This window comes from Zosterops lateralis (assembly GCF_965231275.1).
Source record: "Zosterops lateralis genome assembly, chromosome: 5".
Lineage (NCBI taxonomy): Eukaryota > Metazoa > Chordata > Aves > Passeriformes > Zosteropidae > Zosterops > Zosterops lateralis.
The window spans coordinates 6,427,988-6,452,521 of record NC_139766.1 but is presented as its reverse complement, the minus strand read 5'-3'; the positions used below and the strand labels follow the sequence as shown (position 1 = coordinate 6,452,521).

Sequence of the window (24,534 nt, the reverse complement as noted above, 5' to 3'; positions counted from 1 at the left end):
CAAAGTCCTTCTGCAAAGGAAAATCAAACCACAGTGACATTTGGGGCACGGGATGTAATGGAGGAGGCAGCACCGCTGTCACAGATTCGGTGCTGAACCAGAACATCTCCAGCACTTTCTCCACAACCTCTGCTTTCTCCACATGAAAAAAACCTTGTTTCAATGTCTGCTCTGGGGCAGCCTGGCCACAGTAGCAAGAGGAAATTAGTCATCAGACAGAGCTTGTCTGGCATCAGGGACCTACACGAGGTCAATAGAAGCTCCTTCTCCTCACCCCATACAGTGCTGAAGGCTGCTAGGCTGACATACCACGGGAGGAAGAGGAGGAGGAGGGTAAGGAACCAACATCCCTTTCTCTGCCATGAATTCAAGCATCTCACAGTTTACATCCCATTGATTCTCAGTACAACTTAAAGTCTAAGGGGTTTAGATGATCTAAAAAGCCAGGTGCATAAATAACAGAGATACTTTAAACAATTACAAAGGATCTCCTGAAGTCCTTTCCACCCCAAAATTTTCCTACAGTCCTGATAAATGTAGTTTATTCCCAGCTGTGTCACAGCTCTGACTGTGAACTGCACCTCTCCATCCCTCCCTCAGAGGCTCTGCCCACTCTGCAGAGACCCCTAGCCCTGATTCCCCCCAGGCTGAGGTGAGGGGAGTTGAGGAGTTTTGGGGTGCCAGCAGAAGGCAGCCCAAAGCTGGTAGCAGTGACCCACGCGTGCGGGCTCCCTTGTTAGCCCTGTGAAAACCAGGGCAGCCTGTTGCTGCGGAATAAATTCTTCCTAGCGGGTCCGAGTCGGTGGCGGAGCAGCAGCCGAAGGATCCCGCGGGCGGCGGGAGGGATGTGCGAGAAGCGCCGGAGCTCCCCCAGTTTCCCATCCCTCCGGGCCGCCGGCTGCGCGCCCGGGCACATTTAGGGAGGCAACGTGAAGTCAGGCACCCCACGCCTCGCAGATGAGGGTCTGGATGCGGAAAACCAGTGATAAGGGAAGAGAAGCGGGATGAAGTGGGCTGGAAACCAAAGCAAACCGCAGATTTCCCTGGGGAAGGCAGGCGGGGGGCTGAGCGCACACGGTGGGTCGCGGCGAGTCTCCGGGGGGCAGGATTTCTCTTCCATCGCATGGAAGAGCGAGATTAAAGAAGAAAGTGGGAGTGGGGTGGGAGGGGAGGGAAGGGAAGGGGGGGTGGGGGGGGATGAACAAAGGAGATTGGCAGCACAGCTGTTTTGGGAAGAAAAAAAAAAAAAAAAAAAAAAAAAAAAAAAAAAAAAAAAAAGGCCAGCCTTCCTGTTTCTTTAAAGCCGCTCATCTGCGCGGCGGCGGCCGGCTGCCGGCGGCGGGAGGAGGCTGCGGGAGCTGCGCGGAGCGCACGGCTCGGAGGAGGAGGAGGAGGAGGAGGACGGACGGAGCCGGGGCTCCGCTGCCCGCCGCGGCCGGGCGGGCGCAGATGGGCGGCAGCGGGGCGGCGGCAGCAGCGGCAGCATCGGGAGCAGCGCGGCAGCAGCAGCAGCAGCAGCGGCGGAGCGGCCGCGGCTGAGCTTCGCCGCGCAGCGCCCCGCGCCATGCGGAGCGCGCCGCTGGCCGAGGGCGAGCCCTGGCCGCGCCTCTGCCCCGCCGAGCTCGGGGGGCTGCGGCGGCTGCGGCGCAAACACGGCGGCTGCAAAAGTTTCCGCGTGGAGCTCAAAGTGCTGAGCGGGCGGCGGACCGGGCTCCGCGCCCCCCCCGCGCCGCCCCCCGCCGCCGCCGCCACCGCCGCCCCGCCGCCCGCCTGGGAACCGCGCAGCGCCGCGCTCGGCCCCGCCGCCGCCAGCGCCTTCCCCGCCGCCCCGCCGCCGCCGCCCGCCGCTTCCCCGCGCCCGCGGCCGGGAGAGGCGTCCGGCGTCTCGCCGGAGATCAAAGCGCTGCAGCAGACGCGGCGGCTGCTGGCCAACGCCCGGGAGAGGACCCGCGTCCACACCATCAGCGCCGCCTTCGAGGCGCTGCGCAAGCAGGTACCTGCCGCCGCCCGGGCACCGCCGCTCCGCCCGCCCGCGGGGGGCACCGGGCAGCGCCTCGCCCGCCCGGGCCGTGCTCTGCCCGTCGGGACCCCCCCGGGGGCTGGAGAGACAGGGAGAGCCCGCGCTGCCCCGCGCCCGGGGCCAGGGGAGGTGAAAGGCAGGAGCCGAGTGGCCGCCTGACAGGAGGGGAAGTCGGTTCAAAATGCCTGGAAGTACCAACCCTAGAACTGTGCTAACACTCAAGATAAATAAATAAGGGCTTTAAATTTGCTTGTAGTTAGAAAGTTTTGGACAGGTTTGTTTTGGTTTTTTTTCCCGGAGGGAGAGTTGTGTAGAGGGCGAAAAATAAAACAAACCCGAGGAATTCCTCTGGGTGAGAACAGAGCGTGTAGAGACGCCCTTGGTCAAGCTGGGAGTTGGGGTGATGCTCCTGTACCAAGAGCACGTGTACTCGCCAGCTGTCCAGATCCTACAGGGATCACCGGGAATTTGGGCAGCACTGTGCTCCTCTTGACTTTGCTGCAGGGAGCCTGACCCGACAGAGTCCTTGGGGTTCTTACAGCAGCCTCTGAAACTTTCTATATGCCCTGTGTACTAGGGATAGCAAGTGGAGCTGTGGTCTTTTCCACTTAGAGTCCTGTGATTTTTACTGTAGAGTGTGTTTGAAGTGTGTCTGGTGCTGGGCTTTCTTGCCAAGAGGACTTGAAAATCCTCACAGTTGTCTGTAAAGGATAGTAGACGTGTTCATGCCGTCAGAGTGGCACTTTTGAAAGGTGAATGAAAGGTTTTGATCAAAATCCTTGCATCACCTCCCCAGGAGGAGGAGAGGTACAGAGAAGCCACAAAGCTCTTGTATCCTCTGCACAAGGATAAGTCAGTGCCCTGGCCCCTGCACTCAGCCCTCTCTGCAAGCAGGCACCGTGTACAGTGCAGCAATAGACAAAGATGTGCTGTCACACCGTGCAAGCCCAGCTGTGCTGGCTTTTCTGCCTTTCTCTTAAACGCTGATGGGACTATTCCAGGTGTGCAGGAAGGAGATGCACAGGGCTCAGAGGGTTGTAAGCTGCAGATGAGTCTGACTGTGAGAGGTGCTAAGCATCACCTCTCCCAGGATGGTCCCTCCAGCCTGGTGGGAGCAGCATGCTCTGCTTCCTACAGAGCTCACACATGCAGGCTTTTCCCTACCATCTTCTGGACATTCCTTATCTGAGCAATTCCCCAAGTCTGCTCACTTTAGAATTCAATCCTCTCTCCTGCTTTAAGGAAATGTGCATGTTCCTATCTTCCGCATGCTCCCTGCAGCCCTTCTCAGTGACTGCTGGGTCCTGGGTAGCTGCACCCCAAGAGTTAATCCTTTCCCATCATCTACTTCTGCAAACAGATTTCAGAGGCTGAGACCGGGGCTGTATGTCAGGAGAGAATCACTGGTGAGCAACTAAACTGGAGCATTTTTGATCACTGTGCAGTGGTGGGATCTGACTGCTCCTGTTATAATCCCAGTAACCCAGTGTGTGCTGGGTGCTGTCTCCCAGTGCTGAGAAGCTGCCCCTTGTAGATGCAAACTCCAGACTTGATATATTTTGTTTCTGTAAGCTGCTTCCATATTTCAGTTGTTTGGCGACTGTGTGTAACACGCCTGGAAGTGTCAGTCTAATTCTCCATGGACAGACATCTACACCACCAAAACCGCAAGGGGAAGTAGCACTGATTTCCCAAATCACTGGCAATCTTGTTCTAGGCTCAGCCTCAAGCAGAAGTCAGGCAGGCAACAAATTAAAGCTGCACTCTTTTGGGAAATGGGCAACTCTTGAAAAGCCTCAGATTCCTGGCCTTGGCCCTGTCTCTATAAATCACTTCAGCCATGGACTCAGCTGGGAGCCCAAAGAGCCTGGAGAACAAGTTTCTGTCCTCTCTTCTCATATGAAAGCCGGTCTCTAGGGTCAGCGCAGGAACATACTGGCAGGGCTGTGTTCACTCTGCAGAGAGAAAGAAATCATTCTCTGGGAAATGTTTGCCGCGAGGTTTTCCTAGCAATTTGCTGAGGGGTGGGCTGGCTGTCCCGACCATCATTGGATGACATTTGCATTCATTTCTTGTTGGGCTGCCAGCGGCGTGCCTGGTGCCGTACGTGACATCAGGTGACAGTCGGCTTCATTGCACATACGCACGGCGCTGCCTTGTCACTCACGTCACTCGCAGCGGTGACACGGAGGGGTTCCTGGGGTGCAGCTCAGATCAGGAGACAGGAGGTTGCTTTCTGTCACACCTTGGCCAGTGGGTGGCAAGCAGGGGTATGGAGATGCCCTGATGGAGGTATGTGTAGTAGGGAGGCTTCCTCTTGCCCCAGGTCAGCACTGTCTTCCCATGTGCCAGGGTGTACCAAGGGCCTTCAGCCCCTTGTGAGAGACAACCCCTGTGTGCTGTCTGCTGCAGGCCTCCCCTTTCTTCTTGTTCCTTGGTTAGTCCTCCGTCCCCTCCTTGTCATCACATATCAGGTCTTAAGCAGCTGGGAGGCTTTTCCTGAGGCACTGAAACTGATACGTCCCCGCAGACAGGCGGGCGAGGAGCAGGGGATTGTGCCGTGCTTGTAGGAGCAGGGGACTGTGCCGACCCTGGCCCCACGCTGCTTTGGGCAGGGGTCAGGTGCTGGATGTGGAGCTGCTGGAAGCAGGAGCCTTGCTCAGCCACTGGTATACCCAACACTCACACAGGTGTCATCCCTGTCCCTTACCCTGTTTGGATGTGTGAGGCTGGAGATCCTCACTGGCACCCGTGAGATAAAACCACGTTGCTTGCAGACCCACCACAGCCACACTGTAGGGAGCCCATCCCTGCTTGCTGAGGAGGAGGAGGAGGAAAGGGAAGTCATGCCTCTCTGCAGGACACTGTCCCTGTCTCAGCAGCCCACCCGAGGGCGAGTGACTGGCACGCAGCACACCGGACAGATGGGCTGACGGCGGCGTCCCTGCGCTCCACAGCTGTGTACATATGGCACACATGTTTTGGCTTGTGTCGACTAACTCTCCAGATGGCAGGAAGGGGTGTGGGTTCTTTTTTTTTTTCCTCCAAGTTCTTGGTGGAGGAAGAGCCAAACACAGTTGTTTCACACAAGGAGAGGCTAACCCAGCCATGTCCCTGAGGACTGAGCTGTCCCCAGCTTGCCTCAGAGGCCAGGGCCCCCTCGGAGGTGGGAGGTAGGCAGGCAGCTGCCAGCTCTGGGAAGCAGCCTGCTGTTGGGAGAGACATGTCATTGCCATTGTGTTCACCCCTTGGTGTCACAGCCACCAGGGACAGGGATTTCTCTCCCTCTCTGTATTGAGAGGCTGCTGCCTTTGCCATACAGCCGTAGCACTGAAGTGGGACTGAAAAGCAGATGCTCCTGAGAAACAGCTACTTCCCCCTGGTCTTGGTACTTGTGGTCTTCAGCTATTAGGACTGGAAGAGATTTCTCCCCCTTAGTCCCCCAAAAATCATTTGTCCAAGTGATCCTTCCACTGACAGCAGACTACTGAGGCAAACAGTGTAATTCTCTTTGGAAAACATGGACCTGCTCTGAAACACTTTGAGGTGGTGAGATACTTCTGCTGTACTTGGCTGTCCCTCTGCTGCTGCCTTTCTGATGTCCCTCCTGGGGGCTGCTCCTGTCCCTGTGACTGGGCAGCTCCTATCTGGAGCACTGGTCTCCTGCCCTCAAATGCCCTGGCAGGTGCTGGTCAGTGAGTTCTTGCACTGCCCCAGCTGCTGCAGGACCCTCCACATGTGACATGGTTGTCACTTCCATCCTTTTCATGTTCCTCTCCCTGCCATGGTGGGTGGTCAGTGAACCCAAACATCTCTGACACAGACAGAGACATAGCACTGAGTTCACAAGGACCTGACATCATCTTCTCCTCCATGTGAAGACTCCTGCCAGTCCTTGTGCTGGTGGATCTTCAAATTCATGAAGCAGTGCAACCAGGAGACAAGATGTGACAACAACATTGCCTATCTTCAAAGCAACTTTTCTCTGAAATGAGATGCAATTCTGGCTCTTTCTTTTTTGCCTGCAAATTCTTGTTGGCAGCAAGATATTCATACTCCAGCAAAACCCTGTGAAACTGAACCATCACAATGTTTATTTACAGTATGGCCTTAGCCACCAGGTTTTCTGCTGGAGGCCTTTGCCAGCAGCAGATAGTGCTCTTCACCTTGAGGCTGTGTGGACAGCCAAGCAATCCAGCTCCTACCAGAATGTTGCACTCCCAGGAGCTGGGATTGAACTCCTCAGCAGTGCTGACAGACCCTAAGGTGGCAGCAGACTCTCCCTCGATGGATGGAGACAACCACAACAGCCTTCCTGATCTGGAGCCTGCCTGTGCTTGCACATCTGGTTTCTCTCTGGGGCACTGCTGTCCAGCTCCTCCTGAAGAAAGTGATGCATTGAGCCACAGTGAGCTGGAGTCTGTGCCGGGAGCAAATGTGTCCACAGACATTTATCTTCCCTTGAAGTGTATTGGCGTTTTTGTAAATCTTTTCACCACTGCATTGCCAGGACATTCTCTGCCTCAGCAGCTGACAGCCTCACTCTCTGCACTCATGTGGGTTCTGGAGACACTTTAGGGTTTTATAGGGCTTTTCAGCTTCTGGAATGGAGGTTTTCCCCCCACACACACACTAGCATCCTTTCACTTTTTGCTGCCGGCATGCACATGGCTGCTGTGGCTTGTTAAATCAGTGCAGAAAAGACCCTGCCTGCTCCCGTTGGGAGCATGGTGGGATATCAGGAGCAGAAGCCTCAAGGCTACAGGAGCAGCTTTTGTGGCTGTGGGGACAAACAGTCTGCAGGGGTTTGAAGGGACAAACCAGGCAGTAAATGGAGGCAGGAGTTGTGGCTTGAGCAGTGCCTTAGCCGCAAGCCAGAAGAGGCTGAGGATGTTGTGTGGATGCATCATTCCGTGCTTGCCCTCTTTGTGTGTCATCCCAAGGGTGGCTGTGGTTTGTCACTTCTGCAGGCGGGACCCTGCATGTGACCAGTGTCGCTGACATGTCCTTTCTCTGTGGTGGGGAGTCTTGAGAGCCACCCTCGGTCACCTGCTGACATCTCCCAGCCCTGTTCCCAGTGATTCATCCCTCTGTGATCCCACCAGCAGGAAACCCTAAGATGCCTTAAAGCCCATCTCCTGAAGGCAAGCCACCCACTGAGCTCTCTGGGGGTGAAGGCTGGGCGGGAAGGTTTGGCTGTTGGAGAGATGCAGCTGGACTTCAGGAGAGCAGGAGCATCTTCCAGACACAGTGTGCAGTGCTGTGTTGTCACTGAACAGCCCAGTGTCAACCAGAGCATCTCCATGGCTGCTGCCAGTCCTAAGTGATGCTGATGGATATTTGGAGCCCACAGTGGGGCAGCTCTGTGGTTTAACAGCTAAAGAAAATGACAAAACACTGGCCTGAAGCAACACAGGAGGAAAGAAAATAAGGAAGAAACCAGACAAATAAGGAAGAAACCAGACAAAAGGACAAAAATCCTGAAAACAATGATTGTATGTCACCAAGAACAGGGTTTTTTTGCTCCCTTGGCTGCTGTCTAGCTGATTTTATCCTTTGCTACAAATCCTGCTCCTGTCAGGAGGTATTTGCTCTGCCTGCTGCAGCCACCCTGAGTTAACCTCTGTGTTTTCTTATGGCTCCCACTGAAATTGGAGAAAAGAGTCTGCTTTTCTCCATCAAGCTTTGAATCCAGCCTCTGCTCCCTGCCTTAATCCACTGTCAAATTCCTTTCCGGGCTGCAGTGGGGAGGTGGGACACTTTTCAGAACTTGCAGCAGAGCTCCCCAGGCTCTTTGTTCCCAGTCTGCATCTCCTTTGGTCTATGCCACATGTATTCCCCCAAGCAGTATATCCCATCCTGCTCCTGGTTTGAACTGTCCCCTGTGCCAGGCAGGGATACAAGCAGAGCCACGTGTGTGCTGTGGGAGTTTGTGCTCCTTTGTAGCTGCCACAGGCCCATGACAGTCCTGGGGCTCAGCAGCGATAGCAAGGGAGGGGAAAACCCCATGGTGTCCAGCAGTGGCTGGTGACTGAAGAGTCACCAAGGCCGAGCCGGGGTAATGCCATTATCTCCAGTGGAGCTTGCTCTCCTGTTTACCAGGGCGTTTGGATCCATTGGACCTCAGAAATGCAGATGGCCACTACTAAACTACCACCCAAGAAAGTGCTTCCCCACTATAGTGCTGGAAGGCGGCCCCTTTCAGAGGAGATTTTCTGTGCCCAGTAGCCCTGGGATTTCTCCTCTGATAATCCCAGTAATAGTCTAGTTATTATTTTGGGAAGTGGTTCAAAGAGACAGCAATAAGGTAAGAGCTTTGCTGCAGCCCAGCAATGTGATATTTTTGAGGCATGATACTGAAGGGGTGTGTTGTGTGCCCTGAGGATGTGCAGGAGGCTTTGGGGGTGCAAAAACATCTGTGGGAAGTGCAGGAGGACTGTCCAAAATGAAGCGGGGCCAGGCCTGGGGCAGCATTAACCAGACTGCCATTTGGAAGAGATTCCCGGGGTGAACTCACCCAGCACCACACCTAGGTTTTGTTTGGAGGCAGCCAATTCATTCACTCCAAGGAGTGAACTCATGTTTTTGTAATGTGAGCAATGGGGGAGCCAGGAGCTGGGAGGGAACCAGGAGCTGGGTTGTTTGACAGTATGGACCCACCCAAGAGGCAAAGGCACCTTGGTCAGGGCTGGGGCTCCTGCCTGAGCGCTGCTGCTGTTGTTCTTGTTGGCATTTTTCAGCTGGGTTTGGGTCTGGGCTGGGCACTTTGCTCCCTGTGGTGAGGCAGGGGTGAGGCTTTCTTTCAGCCTGCTGGGGTTGTATTGCTAGCACTGGGCTGCCCCTTGTCTGCCCCACTGCATTCTGGTGACAGAAAAACAAAAGCCTCTCAGACTCATGACATGGAATAGCTGCCTATGGCTGGCTGGAGCAGAGCTCTGTGGAACATCTGACACTGTGACACCACCGATGGTCAGAGGAGGTGATTCTTCCCCTCTGCTCTGGTGAGGCCTCACCTGCAGGGCTGCATGCAGCTCTGGGATCCTCAGCACAGGAAAGATGTGGATCTGTTGGAGCAAGCACAGATGAGGCCACCAAGTTGATCAAGCAAATTCCTGAGAAAGTTGGGATTATTCAGCCTGGAGAAGGTCCTGGGAGATTTTTTTCCAGCTCCCTCACCCCTTCCCCTTAAAGGAGGACTGTGAAAAAAATGAGGATAAACTGTTTAGTACGCCTTGTTGTCATAGGACAAGGCATAATGGTTTTAAACTAAAAAGAGGATCGATTTAGACTAGATATAAGGAAGAAAGGTTTTTGCAATGAGACTTGTAAAACACTGGCACAGGTTGCCCAGAGAGGTAGGAGATACATATCCCATCCCTAGAAACATTCAAGGTCAGGCTAGACTGGTCTCTGAGCAACCTGATCCAGTTAAAGATGTCCCTGCACACTGCAGGGGGTTGGACTAATGACCTTTAAAGGTCCTTTTCAACTCAAACTATTCTGTAATTCTATGGGGCCCTTTTCCAGAAGCAGTCTCCTGAGAGCCCTGCCATACATCCACAGTGCAAGATCTGGCCTTGCTGGGTTCAAACACAAAGGGTGCTGCCCCAAATCTTTGGGTCACTGTAGAGAGCACCAGTGGCACAGGAGCCAGTGGTGGATCCTGGTTGCTGCTGTGCTGCAGGAGGGGTATTTGGGAATCAAGTCTGAAGGGATCTGGCAGGACTGTGGAAAGATGTCCCAGGAATACTTGCAGGCTTTTCCATCATACAGCTGTATAAGTCATCATTGTCCCACCTGGAATATTAGAAGGACTCAGGGTCTGCAGCTGTTGAGAGCAAGGTAGGGAAGCCAAGTCACCTTGCTGGTGAACCTGAACACACCAACCAAGTCATCAAATGAGTCCTTCTAGAAGCAAAAAGACCCATACGTGTTCACTTTGCCCCCAGATCTGGGTGGAAAGAGAAAAAGGCTGGTTGCAAACCCTTCCCAAAAACACTCTGCATTGTAGCACATCTGGAAAAGGGGCAATGATCTTCTGGGCAAGGCCTTCAGCTTGTTAAGGATCTCACTCATAGAATCACAGAATGGTTTGCATTGGAAGGGACCATAAAGATCATCTAATTCCAACCCCACTGCTGTGAGCAGGGACACCTTCCACTAGCCCAGGTCACTCAGTCACATCCAACTTGCCCTTGAGATGAGGCATCCACATGTCCACAGTAGCTCTACAGATGCCAGCCTGGGGATAATTTGAGATAATGAAAGAGGGGCTTCCCCTGTGCTCAGGACTGACAGGGGACACTGTCAATCCTGCTGCCCCACCCTGCCACTGTCAATCTTGCTGCCCCACCCTGCCACTGTTTCCCCAAGGTGTCTTCGCCCCAGGAAGTGTCTGACTCACCCTGGGTTAGAAAGGGATGTACAAAAGCCAGAACTATTAAGCACTGGACGTTTATATGAACCTCTGGAAATATTTTTGGCAGGAAGCACAGCACAAACAATGAGACAGCGCCGCTGGGCTGCGTGTTGGGATGCAGGGAGAGGCAGCCAAATGTTTTCCTGGGGGCGGAGGGCAAGGAGAGGGCCCCTGATATGTTTTACCTCTCAGCATAAAAATAAACAAGATGAATTACCAAACAGGTAGATTCAACAGCTTATTATGGCACATTGAAGAACCAGCTGTCAGGAGGGCTTGGCTTATGCTGTACCACAAACAGTGCCTTAGAGCTGTCCCATCTTCCCTGCTGTGCCCAGGGGACCCAATTCTGCCCTGTGTGACCTTCATGTGGAGGGAATCTGTGCATGTCTGTGCTGCTAAATCACATTTTGAGCACAGTAACAGAGACATCTGGACCTCCAGCACTCGACACCCTTCCTTACCCCAGCATTTTCATGCAATGTAAAAGCAGACTTGGTTTTACAGATGTTATCTGTACAGGTCCAGAGGGTGTTTATGGAAATAGTATCTCATTGATGAGGACAGACCTACCCAGACAGAAGCTCAATTATGTGAACTGGCCTAATGTTCCTAAAGTGCATGGGATGCTCCTGATTGTTCCCTGCAGACCCATCACAGTGAGCATACCATGTACACTCATATGGCAGGGTGACAGTTGTACCCTCTCATCCCTCTCTAGTTGTTCCCCAACCTCATCCTGCAGCCTCCTGCCCTGTGCCATGTCAGAACCAGCTCCCAGCCCGTGTTTGGTGGCTGACAGTGATACTCCAGGGCAGTGGATCCCTGCCTTCCTCAAGAGGGCTGGCTACAGGTCAAGAGCACAGCAGGCTTCCCACGGACTTCAAAGGGAGCATCTCTGGTTTTCCAAGGGCGCTGCCTCTGAATCTTAGACGTCAAGGATAGAAAAGACCTGTTAGGTCACATCCCGTTCTATTTCCCTGCCAGAGAAGGGCTCTTCTGCACAGGAATATGTCCCAGGAGTGTTCGTCTTGCCTTGCTTCAACTCCTGCTAGCCTGGGGATCACTGATAAGACCCATGAGACTCTGCAGAGCCCTTTGCAGACACAACTAACAAACATCCTCTGACTGGAGCTCTGGCTCCTGTGATCTCAGTTCACTCTGTGCTGATGTCCCAAAGCCAAGGATGGTGCCGATGTCCTTGCCTTTCTAGCAGACAGCTGTATTCCTCAGGATTGGTGTGAAATTTCAGTTGCAGTTCCTTCCTGATTCCTTTTAATAATTCCAAATATTGCAGGCAAGGTGATGAGCTGTGCTGCTGCTCAGCAGAGACCAGCGAGGTCAGATAAGGGAAATATTTTCATTAAATGCACAGGAACTCGAGCCTGGTTCCCCCTGGCTCTGGACAGACCTGCTCAGCTCACAGCTGCCCCATTAAAGCACTGAAGTCTGTTCAGTTCAGGCATGAGGAGCAAGAAGGTGACAGAAGGAAAGGGTTTGGTCCTCACCAGGAGCATGACAGATACCTGTTCATGTTACTGCCTGCCAGAGATCTGTGTGGAGACTGTGGGAGCTGGGAGGGTTACACCTGCAGAGCCACACCAAGTGTTTTTCCCACCTCTAAAACACTGTCTTTGTTTTAAGTTGGATTTTGAAGATTTCTTGGCATCCAGGTATGTCATTGACACCCTTTACTGCAGTTCATACAAATCTGTCCCCTCTTTCCTGTTGACTTTATGTAAAAGAAGAGATAATACCAAAGTTACACACAGACACACTTGGGGAAGTTTTGACTCTGGATCTGAACTAAGTGGCTCATTCCTCTCTTAATTTCCCATGTTTAATTCAAAAGGAAACATTAAAATGGCAGGAGCTGAGCCAAGACAGGGAGGGTTCCTATGAAATAGTTTTTCTAACACTGTTACCATGGCAAATAGCCTCTTATCTCTTAATATTGGTGCCCCGCACCCATCACAGGAGTATCTGAACACCTCAAGGTGAACTTCTTCCCATGGGCATATGGGGCAGCTCCAGTTTGGACTCTGCTGCAGTAGTGTGGGAAAAGTGCTGTGTAAAACCAGTTGAGGGTTTTGTCAGCTGTGCTAGCACTGAGATCTTCCTTGCCTTTTGTAGCAAACACGTCCTACAAAACAGTTTGGGTTTTGTTTTGTTTCTTTTTGTTTCCTTAAAAAAAAATAAATCCCAAAACACAAAAGAAAGAGCAAAACAGATGAGGAAAAGAGACATTAGCCTGCCTTCTGGTGTTGTAACTGGACAGCGTCTGTGCATCAGCCTCAAGGATTTCATGGTCTATTTTCCTTCCACTTGATTTAACTTCCTTCTTGCTCTAATTCTGAAATTACTCCCACATTTCACTGAATCCTTCCATTTTAGTTTCCATCTTGCTTTGTTCTTTCCTGATGCCGTTTGATCTGGGGTCTCTGCTGTTTTTGTTGCGTTGGCGTTGAAAGAGACTTGGGTGTTTCTGCTGCCTGAAGCTCTTGCTTTCAAAATAACTCAGCTCATTGCATCTGGGGACCAGGTACTGAGGGCAAGGGCATTGCTGGGTGCATAATGCTGGCAAAAAAAAGTGAAGGCAGGGATTTACAGAGAGGTTTTGTCAGACAAAGAGGGGCTCTTAAACAGATCCTCTGCGTTGTCCCTGCTCATTGCAGGGGGGGACTTGGACTAGGTGACCTTTAAAGATCCCTCCCAGCCCAAGCTATTGTGTGATTCCTTGTATGTTCAGGGGTATCAGTAGTAAATGGTGTGTATAAAATAAAAGGCCATTTGAAGTTTTATGGCTGGTTTCTGGAGAGGCACCTCAGCCATATCACACCTCCAATCTGGTGTTCAGTTTTGGGTCCCTTTCTACAAGAAGGAGGTTGAGGTGCTGCAACATGTCCAGAGAAGGGCAACAGAGCTGGGGAAGTGTCTGGAGCACAGATCTGATGAGGAGCAGCTGAGGGAGCTGAGGGGCTCAGCCTGAGAAAAGGAGGCTTGGGGAGACCCTGTGGCAAGCTGTGCTGAAGTTCATGACTCTGAGTGATTAGGTAATCATATGGCAGATGAAATAAATACCACACAGATAAAGTGAAGTGATGTATATGGAAAAAAAAAAAACATGCCAGAGTCCACATATGAAGTGATAGGCCCTGAGCTGACCATTATTTCAGAGAAGGGAGAGAGACCTTGGGGTTTCTCTAGATGATTCAAAGAAAGTCTCAGGTCAGTGTCTGGCAGCAGTCACAAATCAAATCAGAAGTTAGGAAGAAAGGAATATTAAACAAAACAGAGAACATAAGCATCTGTTAGATATATGCACCCACAACATGAACACTCTGTGTTGTTCTGATCATCTCACCTCCAAAGGGACTAGGAAGGGTTCAGGAAAGAGCAGCAGGGGTCATCAAAGTTATGGGATGGCTTCCACAGAACTGTCTGCTAAGGAGGATTTATCTTTTTCTTTTGGAAAAGAAGCTGAAGAGATGATGGTGAACTAAAAACATATGTCACACAGGAGATGAATAAATATCTGTTGTCTTCTCTTCTAATACAGAACTGTAGTACCTCAAGGGAAGACAGTGGGGGCTATCTTCAAAACAAGCAAAAAGAGAAAAAAATTATGGACAAAGCTATTATATAGCTTTGCAAAAAGATTTTGTGGCTGCTCAAAATCAACTGGGGTTCAGCTTATGAGACCAAGTTCATGGACAGAAAAGATCTCTCATGGGTTGCTAAATATGGACATGGCACATCTAGCTGAAGTGGTGGAGCTGATGGTACTTAGAGCCTGGCAGAACACTCAGGGAAATCCTGTCTATGCCTGAGCTGATCTGCTCCTCCTTTGGTATCTGTGTATGGCTGCTATGGAGTTTGTGGAGGGACTGAACCCTTTTTACCTTCTTTAAAGTCAGGGAAAGAATTCCAGGGGCGATCCCATCTTTGTGTCCCAGTGGAGGAGAGAGCAGCTGAGGCATGAGCATGGCAAGAGGAAATAAAAATCTCCAGCCCTAAGCTGAGTGTGACACACTAGAGGGGTGTGGAGGATGGAGACTGGTACAGAGGCAGGTGGTAGAGAAACATTGAGGCGTTCCAGTGATTGATTACTGTGAAAACTCTGACAGGTGGTCAGACAACCTGAGGGGCTCGGATGGATTTCAGATGAATGCACAGCTTCAGTTTCCTGTAGGCAATAGTCTCCTGTGCATTAAAGGCTGGGTGACCTTCAGCAATTTTGCAAACTAGAGAAGGGGCTGCCCAAGCCTATCAAACTCAGAAGACCTCTGTTTAAGCTGGACATATTAAAGCTGTACACCTAAAATCAAGTGTAGATGTAGTGTTTTGCTGGATCATGATTGAAAAGCAGCCCACCCTTCTGCAGCAGGAACCATACACTGCTCAGTTACTGAGTTACATCCAGCTTAGTTTGAATTGTTCAAATGTTTCCCATTACAGTAGAAATCTTTAAGGGTGAAGAAATAAATTGCATAAGATATACCTAGCTTCCTGAAACAGGCTCTGTTTTGTGGGGTGAGGTACCATGATGGTGTGTTTAAGCAGGTAGAAATTACTGCCTCCTCAAGGTCTTGCTACTCAACAACATGATATTTTTGCATGGGCTGAAAGTCACAATTGTTTGAGCACAAAAACACCGGGTTGTCATATAGTTGCTCATACCTTCTTATTGCCTTATTCTGCAAGACCTGTGATGACATGGGAGCTACTTGTGGGGAGTAAGTTACTCAAGACAAGTTACTGGGAGGGATGGGGATGCAGGTTTCTTAGAAACAGGGCCTCCAAGAAGTGAACTGAGCAGCAGGGAGATGTCCCGGGCCGTATCCTGCCATCACATTTTAAGCAGAACTGCCCTGCTGAAATCAAGAGGCTTCATGCTGCTTTCATCCCCATGGAGATCAGCGGGGGAGTTCTTCTTAAAAACCTGTTGGGACCATATGATATTTTATCACTAGAGTTTCTATTTATGTTAAAACTGCTAAGAAAATAACTCACAGTTGTTTTGTCATGCTTCAAGCAAGATATTTTGTTTATCTGGCCTAATTTTTAATTATTTCTTTTTCCCTGTTACCCTTTCTAGGTTCCCTGCTATTCTTATGGTCAAAAGTTGTCCAAACTGGCCATCTTGAGAATAGCCTGTAACTATATCCTTTCCCTGGCCAGACTAGCAGACCTGGATTACAGCGCTGACCACAGTAACATGAGCTTCTCTGAATGCGTGGAGCAGTGCACTAGGACCTTACAAGCAGAAGGAAGATCTAAAAAAAGGAAGGTATGTTACTGCCTCTCCCCCAACTCACCCCCTAAATAATGGTGAAAGTTACAAAAGAGAGGGGAAAAAAAAGGAGGAAAAAAAAATCCAAAGTGGTTTCCTTCTTTTCTGAACCTTGTGAAATTTGCCTGATTTTTTTTTTTTTTTATCCCTTGCCTTTCTCTCTCTCTTTTTCTCCTTCATCCATCTGATCTTGTAATAACCACATTCCTCCCTAATCAAAAGCTTTTCTCTCCTCCCCATCCTCCGCGCCAGGCTCTTCCCCTCGTTAGTCTCCCATCGTGTGTTTCAACACGAGCGTGATCCTATTAAGAGTCATCTTGGGACTGTTACTTGTTAAACCAAACCAACCTTGAGTCGCCTTTCGGTGCCTGTAAAACTCTGTCGCCCGCCCGTGTTTTCTGTTTTGTTTAATCTAACACTTATCTCTGAGAAAAAATCACCCGGCAACAAAAAAAAAAGGTAGCTAATGGAGACATTGTATGTATAAACACATTACTAAGATGTATGACCTGAAGGACATGTGGGTATCTTGAGGAAACAACGTTAAATCTAATTATGCCTTGCATTCCTTTAGGTTACTTAACACTGAACCAATTAGGTGAAATCATCGTCAAGCGGCGGGAGGAGGAAGCAGAGCGTTCTGCCAGTTTTCCTCTCAGAGAGTGACATGGGTGAATTAAAGGAGTGATTGATGTCTTTGTTCGGGCTTTTATGACAAAAAGAGTTTTGTAAACTTGAATTGAACTTCCCCCTGCTCTCTGAGCTTGCTTGTCAGGCGGGATAATAAATCAGCAGGATTTTAATGGATGAATGGGCAGCTAAGCTGAGGAGCAGGCTCCTTCCCCCGTGTTGTTAAGATCTGCCGCTGATTCGGGCAGGTTTCCTCACTTTTCCTCCTCTTTAGCCCAACAAATCATCCTGCAGCAATTCAGTTTATAAATAAACACAATAGCACACTCCCTGTTGCTTCCTCTGGCTGTCAGGGGCTGTATTTATGCCCCTGTGGAGCAGCAGTGCCAGGCGGAGACGCGGCACCGTTTGCCCACAGCTGACAGCACTGCCTGGGACTGGGACGTGTGGGGGAGCTCCTGGGCACAGCCCAAAAGTGGGGGTTCACTCTGGGGTCTGTAGTGCCACAGGCAGGGGTGTCCCAGGGACACTGAAGTGGTGCTACCAACCCTTGGGCAAGGTGAGAGTTGGTTCTTGGGTCTCCTCTCCAAGTTAAGATGGAGGAGAAGAAAAGCATCATTTTAGGGGCTTCAGTAGGTTGCTGGTTGGGTCTTGGGACCCCTCCCCAGGTCAAGAAGGGGTTGAGCATCCTTTGTGAGGCTTTAGCAGATTGCTAGTTAGGTCTTGGGTCCCCTCCCAAAGTCTAAATGGAGGGAAAGAAGAGAATGAGCATCCTTCATGGGGCTTCAGCATATTTCTGGGCTGCTCTTCAGGCTTTGGGTGCCCAGTGGGCTGAGACCCATTGTCTTGGTATATGTAAACCAATGCAGGCTTAAAGACAGAAAACAAGGAGCCAGATTTTAAATGGCTCCAAATCCCAGGGTGTTCACATCTGAGGTTTAGGGCTGGGCCCATCCTTAATTAAAAAAATAAATTGAGAATTAAAAGCCTTCCATTTACGGTGTTTGCTCTCTAAAGTTCCTTCCAGAGCGGATGCGTCGGGGAAAGCCCCAACCCATCAACAGTGCCTGAACAATGGAACTCTACCAGGGCACCACCAACCCACAGAAACAGCATCACCAGCAGAAAATCTGCCTTTTCTCCACGTTCTTGTAGGGCACCCACCTAACTCTTCTCCAAAACACCTCTCAGAAAAGAAAATCAGGCTTGGTCTTAATCCCTGCTCTGCCTTGCTTTTCTTGCTGGAAATCATAGTTCTGCTGCAAGTTTAGGGCAGCCCCAGAGCACACAGATTCCCTTATGGATGACAAGTACAGTTTTATTTCAGCAATATTTACTCAGGTGATGGAAAGAGCACATCCAGCTGCTGATGAAGCCAAAACCAGCAGGTACCATTAAGTAACTCTGGTGATTCCCAGGAGAGAGGAGTGGGGGATGCAAAGCCTGGGTTGGGAGGATGCATCTTGCTTGTCTCCCTTTCTCCTTGAGCCAGGCAAATCATGAGCACAAGGGAGGAAAAAGGCTGTTGTCAGAGGGAAATTACAGATCCGGGATGGCTGTGCAGTGACGATCCAAGCTCTGGATGTCAGGTGGTGTGAAGGGATGTCTCTCCTGGGGGGTCTCACACGGGCCGCTGGATGAGGATACAATGGCTTGGCCCAAAATCGCCGCGCCCTCGTTAATGTTGAAGTCGGCACGTTTTTGTGAGCTCAGTGTGTTTTTAATCAGGTCTCTGAAACCACTACTCACTGAGCAGTTCCTCTGAATTATCGACTTTGGGCTGGTTGTTATTTTGTTATTGTTTTTTTGAGTTTCCTTTTATATTCTCTCTTCAAAAAATTGCGGCGATCCTGAGCGCAGACCTCCACTCCTTGAGCTCCACATTAGGTCCACAATACCCTTATCTGGTGTCATCTCCATTTTATTGTGTGTCTGCCTCTCTCACTCTCTCAGCTCTCTGGTTGCAATGTGCTGTGGCACCGTGAGCTTTTCACACAAAAAAGTAGCTGGTTGGAGTTTGTTTTGGCAGGCAGGGACTCCAGATGTTGCATTTGCTGGATTGTGCATTGCCTTTTTCTTTGTTTTTGGGGGTGAATTATCCTGTGTCCCTATCATTACCTTGTTGTTCAGATTTTGCTGTTGAAATAGGAAATTTACTGAGTGGTTTTACCGCCCCCCCCTCCCCTTTCCTATTCCCATTTTGTTAATTAGAAAAGTTGGCTTTAGTCTTTCAAAGTCGACTAGAAAAAAAAAATCCCCTTCTCTGTCCTAACTACAGTTATAAGGTGGTTTTAGTTCTTGCAACTGAGAATTGACCGAGGGTGTTTGGTGATGGGAGATCTCATTTATAAGCAACAAAGGAGGCTTCAGATGCCTTTTCTTTAAAAAGAAGAAAAAAAGCTGTCTGTGGGGGGGTGGTGGTGAATTCTGATGATAGTTTTCATTCTTTAGAGCTGCCTCTTGCTTGGTTATACAAATTATCTGGACCAAGCCTTGTCCTTAACCATGCACCCAAGAGTTGCACCACGTTGCAGATCTGGGTTGCAACACCCTCAGCAGAGCCCTAAGTCCTGCTGAGGCCACACTGATGTCCTGGAGAAAGGGGGGAGAACTGCCTTCAGCTCACACCAGGAGCATTCTCCAGCAGCACAGAGGGAGAAGGGAAGGGAAGAAAGGAAGAAGAAAGGGAAGTCCAAGTTTTCCTTACTCCCGGGGTACCCTGTTTCTGCATGGCCCATGATCCTCAGTGGCCAGGGGTCATCTGAAAGCCTCACAGGGATTCTGTAGTGGTTGGGGTCCAGCTTGCTGGTCCCACAGTCTCTTTTTTCCAGCTTTCCCCCCACAGGGCTGAATTCTGCTGCCCTGCAGGAAAGCAGCTCAGGGTCAGGACAAGGTTTTAAGGGCTCTCCCTGCAGACTGACATTTGTGGGGGTGCAGAGCTGTGCATCACAGTCCCACAGGATCTGGCCCCAAAGCTGTGGGGCAGAACTTCACTTCCCCAGCAATCAGCACAACCACAGCTGCTCAGTCTACACAGAGCAGGATCCAACCTCGGACAAACACCCTGCACAGCACACCCAGCGCCCAAAACCCCAAACACCCATGGCAAGGTTCCTTTTCTTTCCCTTCCCCTCCCCTCGTTGCTCTCGATTAGCCCCCGTGCTTGGCAGCAGCATCGCCGCGGCCATGGGAGCTCAGCCGGAGCAGGGAGGGATGGATGAGGGATTTTTTTTTCTCTCTCTCTCTCTCTCTCTGCTTCATCCTCCCCCCCGTCCTGGCTCTTCTGGCAGTCGCAGACTCCAGATGTTCGGAGCGCGAGCTGGGAAGTCCTGCTGGCGCCACTTGGGGCAGAGGGCAGGGGAAAGGCACGCGAGCTGGAACCCGGAGTACTCAGTCACTGCAGGACTTGGCGCATTCCCCAGCTCGCTGCTGGCACATTCCCCAGCTCTCTCCTGGCCATCTGTTCCAAAAAAACACTTTCAGAACCTCATCATCACTCAGGATACAACACTGCGAGCAGCTGTTAGCGAGGCAGAAGGAAAAAAAAAAAAAAAAAAAAAAAAAGAAACACACACACACATTTAAAAAAAAAAAAAAGAAAAAAGAAAAAAAAAAAGAAAAAAAACCAAAACCATGCGAAAGGTCTCTTTGTGAGAGAGGAAACTGGGTTATGAATAACAGGCGAGCAGTTGGAGCTCAATAAAAGTTTTCGGCTGGAATTTAGTTTCTTGTTTTTGTGCCTGTGTGTGTGGATGAGCACAGACGCGAGGAATTAAAAATTAAAAATACGTTGGATATATATCTTTTTCCCAGATAATTAAATGATATAAAAGCATATATGGAATGAAAAGCTTCTCAGTTTGTTGCAGCCTGCTGCACTAAAAGGGCTGACATTATGCATGTAATTATTGCATTATATAAAATAGTTATTGTGGTGTTGTGCCATGCCTTGATGCCCCCTCATTGCTACTTTGCTAAAAACAGAGCTCCTGCTGTAGGTAACACTTATTCCCACTCAAAAAAAAAAATGGAAGGAGGGTGTTCTGCAGCCGTATTTACTTGAAGGAGTGAACAACTTAAGGGTTTATATTATAAAAGAGAAATGGTAGTGGCAGACTTGATTTGTACAGCACTGAAACCATTTGCTTGCAGCATATTTTTTTGATAACACCGTATCATGAGTCATGATTTATTTAGACAAAGCCCCGAGATAAAGCCACAGCTCCCACCCCCTGGTTTGTGCGGATGAACCTGGCTGCAGAGTCTTGCTGTTATTGATCATCTGATATTGATTATCAGAACCATTCAGAGCCAGCACAGTAAAACCTTGATGATCTGCATGGCATTTCTTCCTTGTGGCTTCCCATCCTGTATGGGACGGAGGGGGTCTCATAATGAGATCCGACCTCCCTTTCCCTGCAGTTTGACTTAGCAGAGGTTCCTCTTTAAAAATAGCTTCATTTCCCTGCTAGGACTTGCCGGCGAGAGCGGGCAGCCAGCCAGTCTGATCCCCACGGCCGCCAGCTCTGCAGGCTCCAGGGAGGAGCTGGACCACAGGAGAGCAGAGACCTGCTCTGAGCTGCCTGTCCATCTGTCCGTCTGCCATGGGACAGCATCCTTGAGAGGACAGAGGGGACCTGGGTCTGCCCAGCCATGAGTTATCCCAGCTGCATGCTGGCTGAAGGATTACCCACCCGGGGAGCTGGTTAAAAACAAGGCAGTGAGAGGATAGAGAGATATATTTGCTTATCACTTGTGTCTTAAGTCCCTGCAGCCCAAAACAAGGATTGCAGGTGGGGCACGAGTGCTAAGGCTCGTGACAAGATCATGAGCAAGATCATCCAGCTCTGGAGAGGGAGGAGCAGCAGCTACCCCAAGGGAATCCCCAGGGGCACTGCACACCCTGCATTGGCCCACTGGGGCATTTAGCATCAGTACCCCAAAGAGCAGGGCCCAAACCTTTTCCCTACAAAAGGATGTGATGTGGGACTCCCCTGTTGCATCACAGCACCCCAAAAGCCCCTTTGCTTTAAAGGGCATTGGAGCAGTCACATCACAGCACACAAAAACAGACCAGGGATTTGCTCCCATGGTGGGAGCAGGATCTCAGCATGGGGTCCATCCCCTTTGTAGCAAGGGTGTCGCCAAGAATAGGGTAAGATCCACCCCACAGATATTGGATGACTGCAGCAAAAGGAAAATGTGAGTAGAAGAGACAGGAGAAGCCCTGGAACAAAGGCTGACTCAATTCCAGAAGTGCACTGATTTATAGAGATTGAAATGCTCCGGGATGCTGCAAACTCACCAAGGTCATTGGGCCAGTTGTCAAATTCAAGAGCCATGGGAGTTCTGATGTTATTAGTTTAAAGCAGACCCAGGCTCATAAATCTGTCTTCGGAGCTCCTGGCTGCAGTGAAAAAGGGTGGAGGGGGAAATAAAAGAGGCTGTTCCCACCAAACAGAACCCATGGCCAAGCATTGGGCAGTGCCTGGGGATCAATAGAGTGGTGCCAGTGAGGTGTGGTGAGCATCTCCATCATGTTGCAGGGAGATGTCTCCATTCCCCTTTCATTTCCTGTGTCTGGAAGGTACAGCACAAATGCCCATACCTGCATGCCTGGTTTGTGCATATTCTCTCTTGTCCCCCCATGGTTGATCTTCCCCATCTGCAGAGACTTCAGAGCAGAGACCTGACCCTGAGACTCCTCTTCCTAAAGCCATCCCGCTTCCCCAAGCCCACAAATGCTTTTGATCTCTCTGCTGTCTTTTAATATTAATGAGAGTGGTCATTGCTTGCCTTCTTTGACATTTTCTTTCCATAGGTAAATGTGGGATAAATTAACCGACATTTCTATTACAGGTTATTAATATATATTACATACTGCTAAAGGTTCCCAACAGAAATGTTGGCAATGCACAAGGCTGTTTGTCATTCTCCCACCTAAACCTCATTTATTCAAAATCCCAAATGAGGCCTCGAATTAGGGCGGTAGTTTCTGCATCTTCTCTGAGCAGCACTAGTTTGTCCAGAGGCAACTCCAGGAATCTGAGGTCCAGCAGATAGCAGTATTTATTGCAGGGAGGATGACCTGGGTGCTTTTGGTGAAATACTCTTATCAATAGAAACCTTGATGGTCCTAAGGTAGTCCTGAGCTTCCCTGGGTCTGCACTTGACAGGAGGGGGTGAAAAGGTGGATTTTACCTTCCCCTGTCCCTTAGCCTGTCATGGATGATCAGCTGTAATCACTGATCTCACAGCGGCTGCCTTAATGATAGCCATAAATCAAATAAATACCAGTAGGTTACTAGTATTTTATACCCTGATGTTGTAATATCCAGTGATGGAAAAGGAGAGGCAGTACAGAAAAAAAACAGACTGGGAAAAAAGGTTTTTCAGGCCAGGCTTTAAGGAGTTCGACCTTGCTAATACTGACAGAAAGATGGCTGACCTGTCCAGGGAATTGGTGACTGTGTCCAAAGGACTTTGAGAAGTTGTACTGCACCCTGAAAGGTTCTTAAATCCACTGGCAAAAAGCAAGAAATGCTGGTAGCACTAACTAAATGTGATCTCATTTCCAAGTTTCTAATTCCTAAGTTATTTAAAGGAGGATTTAGAGCCCACGTGATGAAGGCAGTTTGGACAATGGAGATGGGATCTCATTAAATCCTCAGGCCCTGAGGATTTTTCTCTGTTTTGAACTATGCTAATGATTGTTTGTGAGATATTTGTGGGGCTTATTTTAATGCTGAAGGAGAGTTAGATGAGATTTTCCTTGTCTAAAGCTGTCATGGTTTGGAGTTGACGATTTTCCTATGGACTGGCCATAATATTCTGTAGCCCAGTGTAATTTCCCAAGTAATCTGCCACAGCTGTGACTCACAGGGGATTCACAGGCACGTGGGACAAGTTGCAGTCCCACAGACTGAGCAGCCATGCCTGCAGAAAACTCAATACAAAAACTAAAATATGGAAGGAAAGCCCATCTCCTGCATAAATCCATCTACTTGCCACTCCTTTTCTTTCTGAGATCACCTCCTGAAAATAGCAGGTATTTGCCATCACTTCTAATTGTTGTTTGGTTTTTTTTGTGGCATGAGTTGGACCCAACACCAAATTACTGTCTTGTTTTTCTTCCTCAAGCCTTCCTCTTCCTGCCTGCCACTCCCTCTCCTCTGTGCAGGCTCTGGCCTCCATTGTGGCACCTACAGATGGTTCCACTGTGAGCCCAGCTCTTAAGAATTGCAGATGCATGGCCAGCAGTCCCCAAGGATGCTCCCGCGTGCGTCAGCGACGGTCCATGCAAGGAGCTGCCGGGACACCATGTGTTCACTGTTCTCATGGTGCATCTTTCTCTTTCCAGGAGTAATAACCAGGAAGGGAGGATTCAGAAGAGCTTCCAGCCAGAGTTACATCTGGTCTTGGCAAAAGTTGCACGATCCAGATGAAGACTGAAAGCAGCTTTTTTGCAGAAACCCCTATTGGAGATGACGATTGGCCAAGGAACTTTCTTAATCTCTGGAACAGAAAGGAAAAAAGGAAAAGAAAAGAAAAGACAGAAGGACAGGGATGCTTCTTATTGTTGTTAAGCCAGCCACCTTTTAGTACGTGCAATTTATTTAGCACTTTTCCCTTTGCTTAACTGGGAAATGTTACCCTCTCAGCTCATGTGTACAGTAATTTTTTGTTGTTGTTGTCGCTGTTGTGCCAAAGATTTGATGGAGCTTCTACACTGTGTCTTATTTTTGCCTTAATGTTAAATCTTTGAGCCAAAGAAAAGTCAAGAGGTGCCATTCAGATCGTGGCAAGCAGGCCAGCCAGCTGTCGGTGACAAATTTCTGTACCCTTCTGTGAGTTGTGAGTTACTTCTTATTTCTTCAGCCTGCACTTCCCTGCCTGCAGCCCTGGAGCCAGCATTTGGTGTGGGCAAGAGCTGGGACAACACCAAACCATGCTTGGGTATTCAGGTTTGCTTCTTCCTTTGAGCTACTCTGTAGTTCTGCCTTTTGGGCCATTTCCTGATGTTCCTGCCTGTGCGACACATCCACAGGGTAGAAATACTGACACAAAGTGAGAGCTGAAACAGGAGCTATGACTTTATTTTTTTTAATAAAGAAATAAAATTAAACAAGCAAAAGTAAAGTGCCATGTAAAGCAAAGAGCGAGAAAAAAAAA

At 49.8% G+C, this 24,534-nt stretch overlaps 1 protein-coding gene across 1 annotated transcript; it reads left to right on the top strand.

Annotated features, from left to right (window-relative positions):
* The first annotated feature begins 995 nt into the window (after positions 1-995).
* ATOH8 (atonal bHLH transcription factor 8) lies at positions 996-24,089 on the top strand. The gene is made up of 3 exons (XM_083862160.1): positions 996-1,993; positions 15,538-15,729; positions 23,723-24,089. Exons 1-3 carry the CDS (start codon positions 1,565-1,567, stop codon positions 23,726-23,728), a joined length of 627 nt encoding a protein of 208 aa, XP_083718286.1. The 5' UTR covers positions 996-1,564; the 3' UTR covers positions 23,729-24,089.
* Positions 24,090-24,534: the final 445 nt, after the last annotated feature.

Excerpts from the sequence above, each read along its gene's own strand:
- ATOH8 (XM_083862160.1), top strand. The coding sequence starts at position 1,565 with ATGCGGAGCGCGCCGCTGGCCGAGGGCGAGCCCTGGCCGCGCCTCTGC. Across the intron at positions 1,994-15,537 it reads TCGAGGCGCTGCGCAAGCAG|GTTCCCTGCTATTCTTATGG; the intron begins GTACCTGCCGCC and ends TACCCTTTCTAG.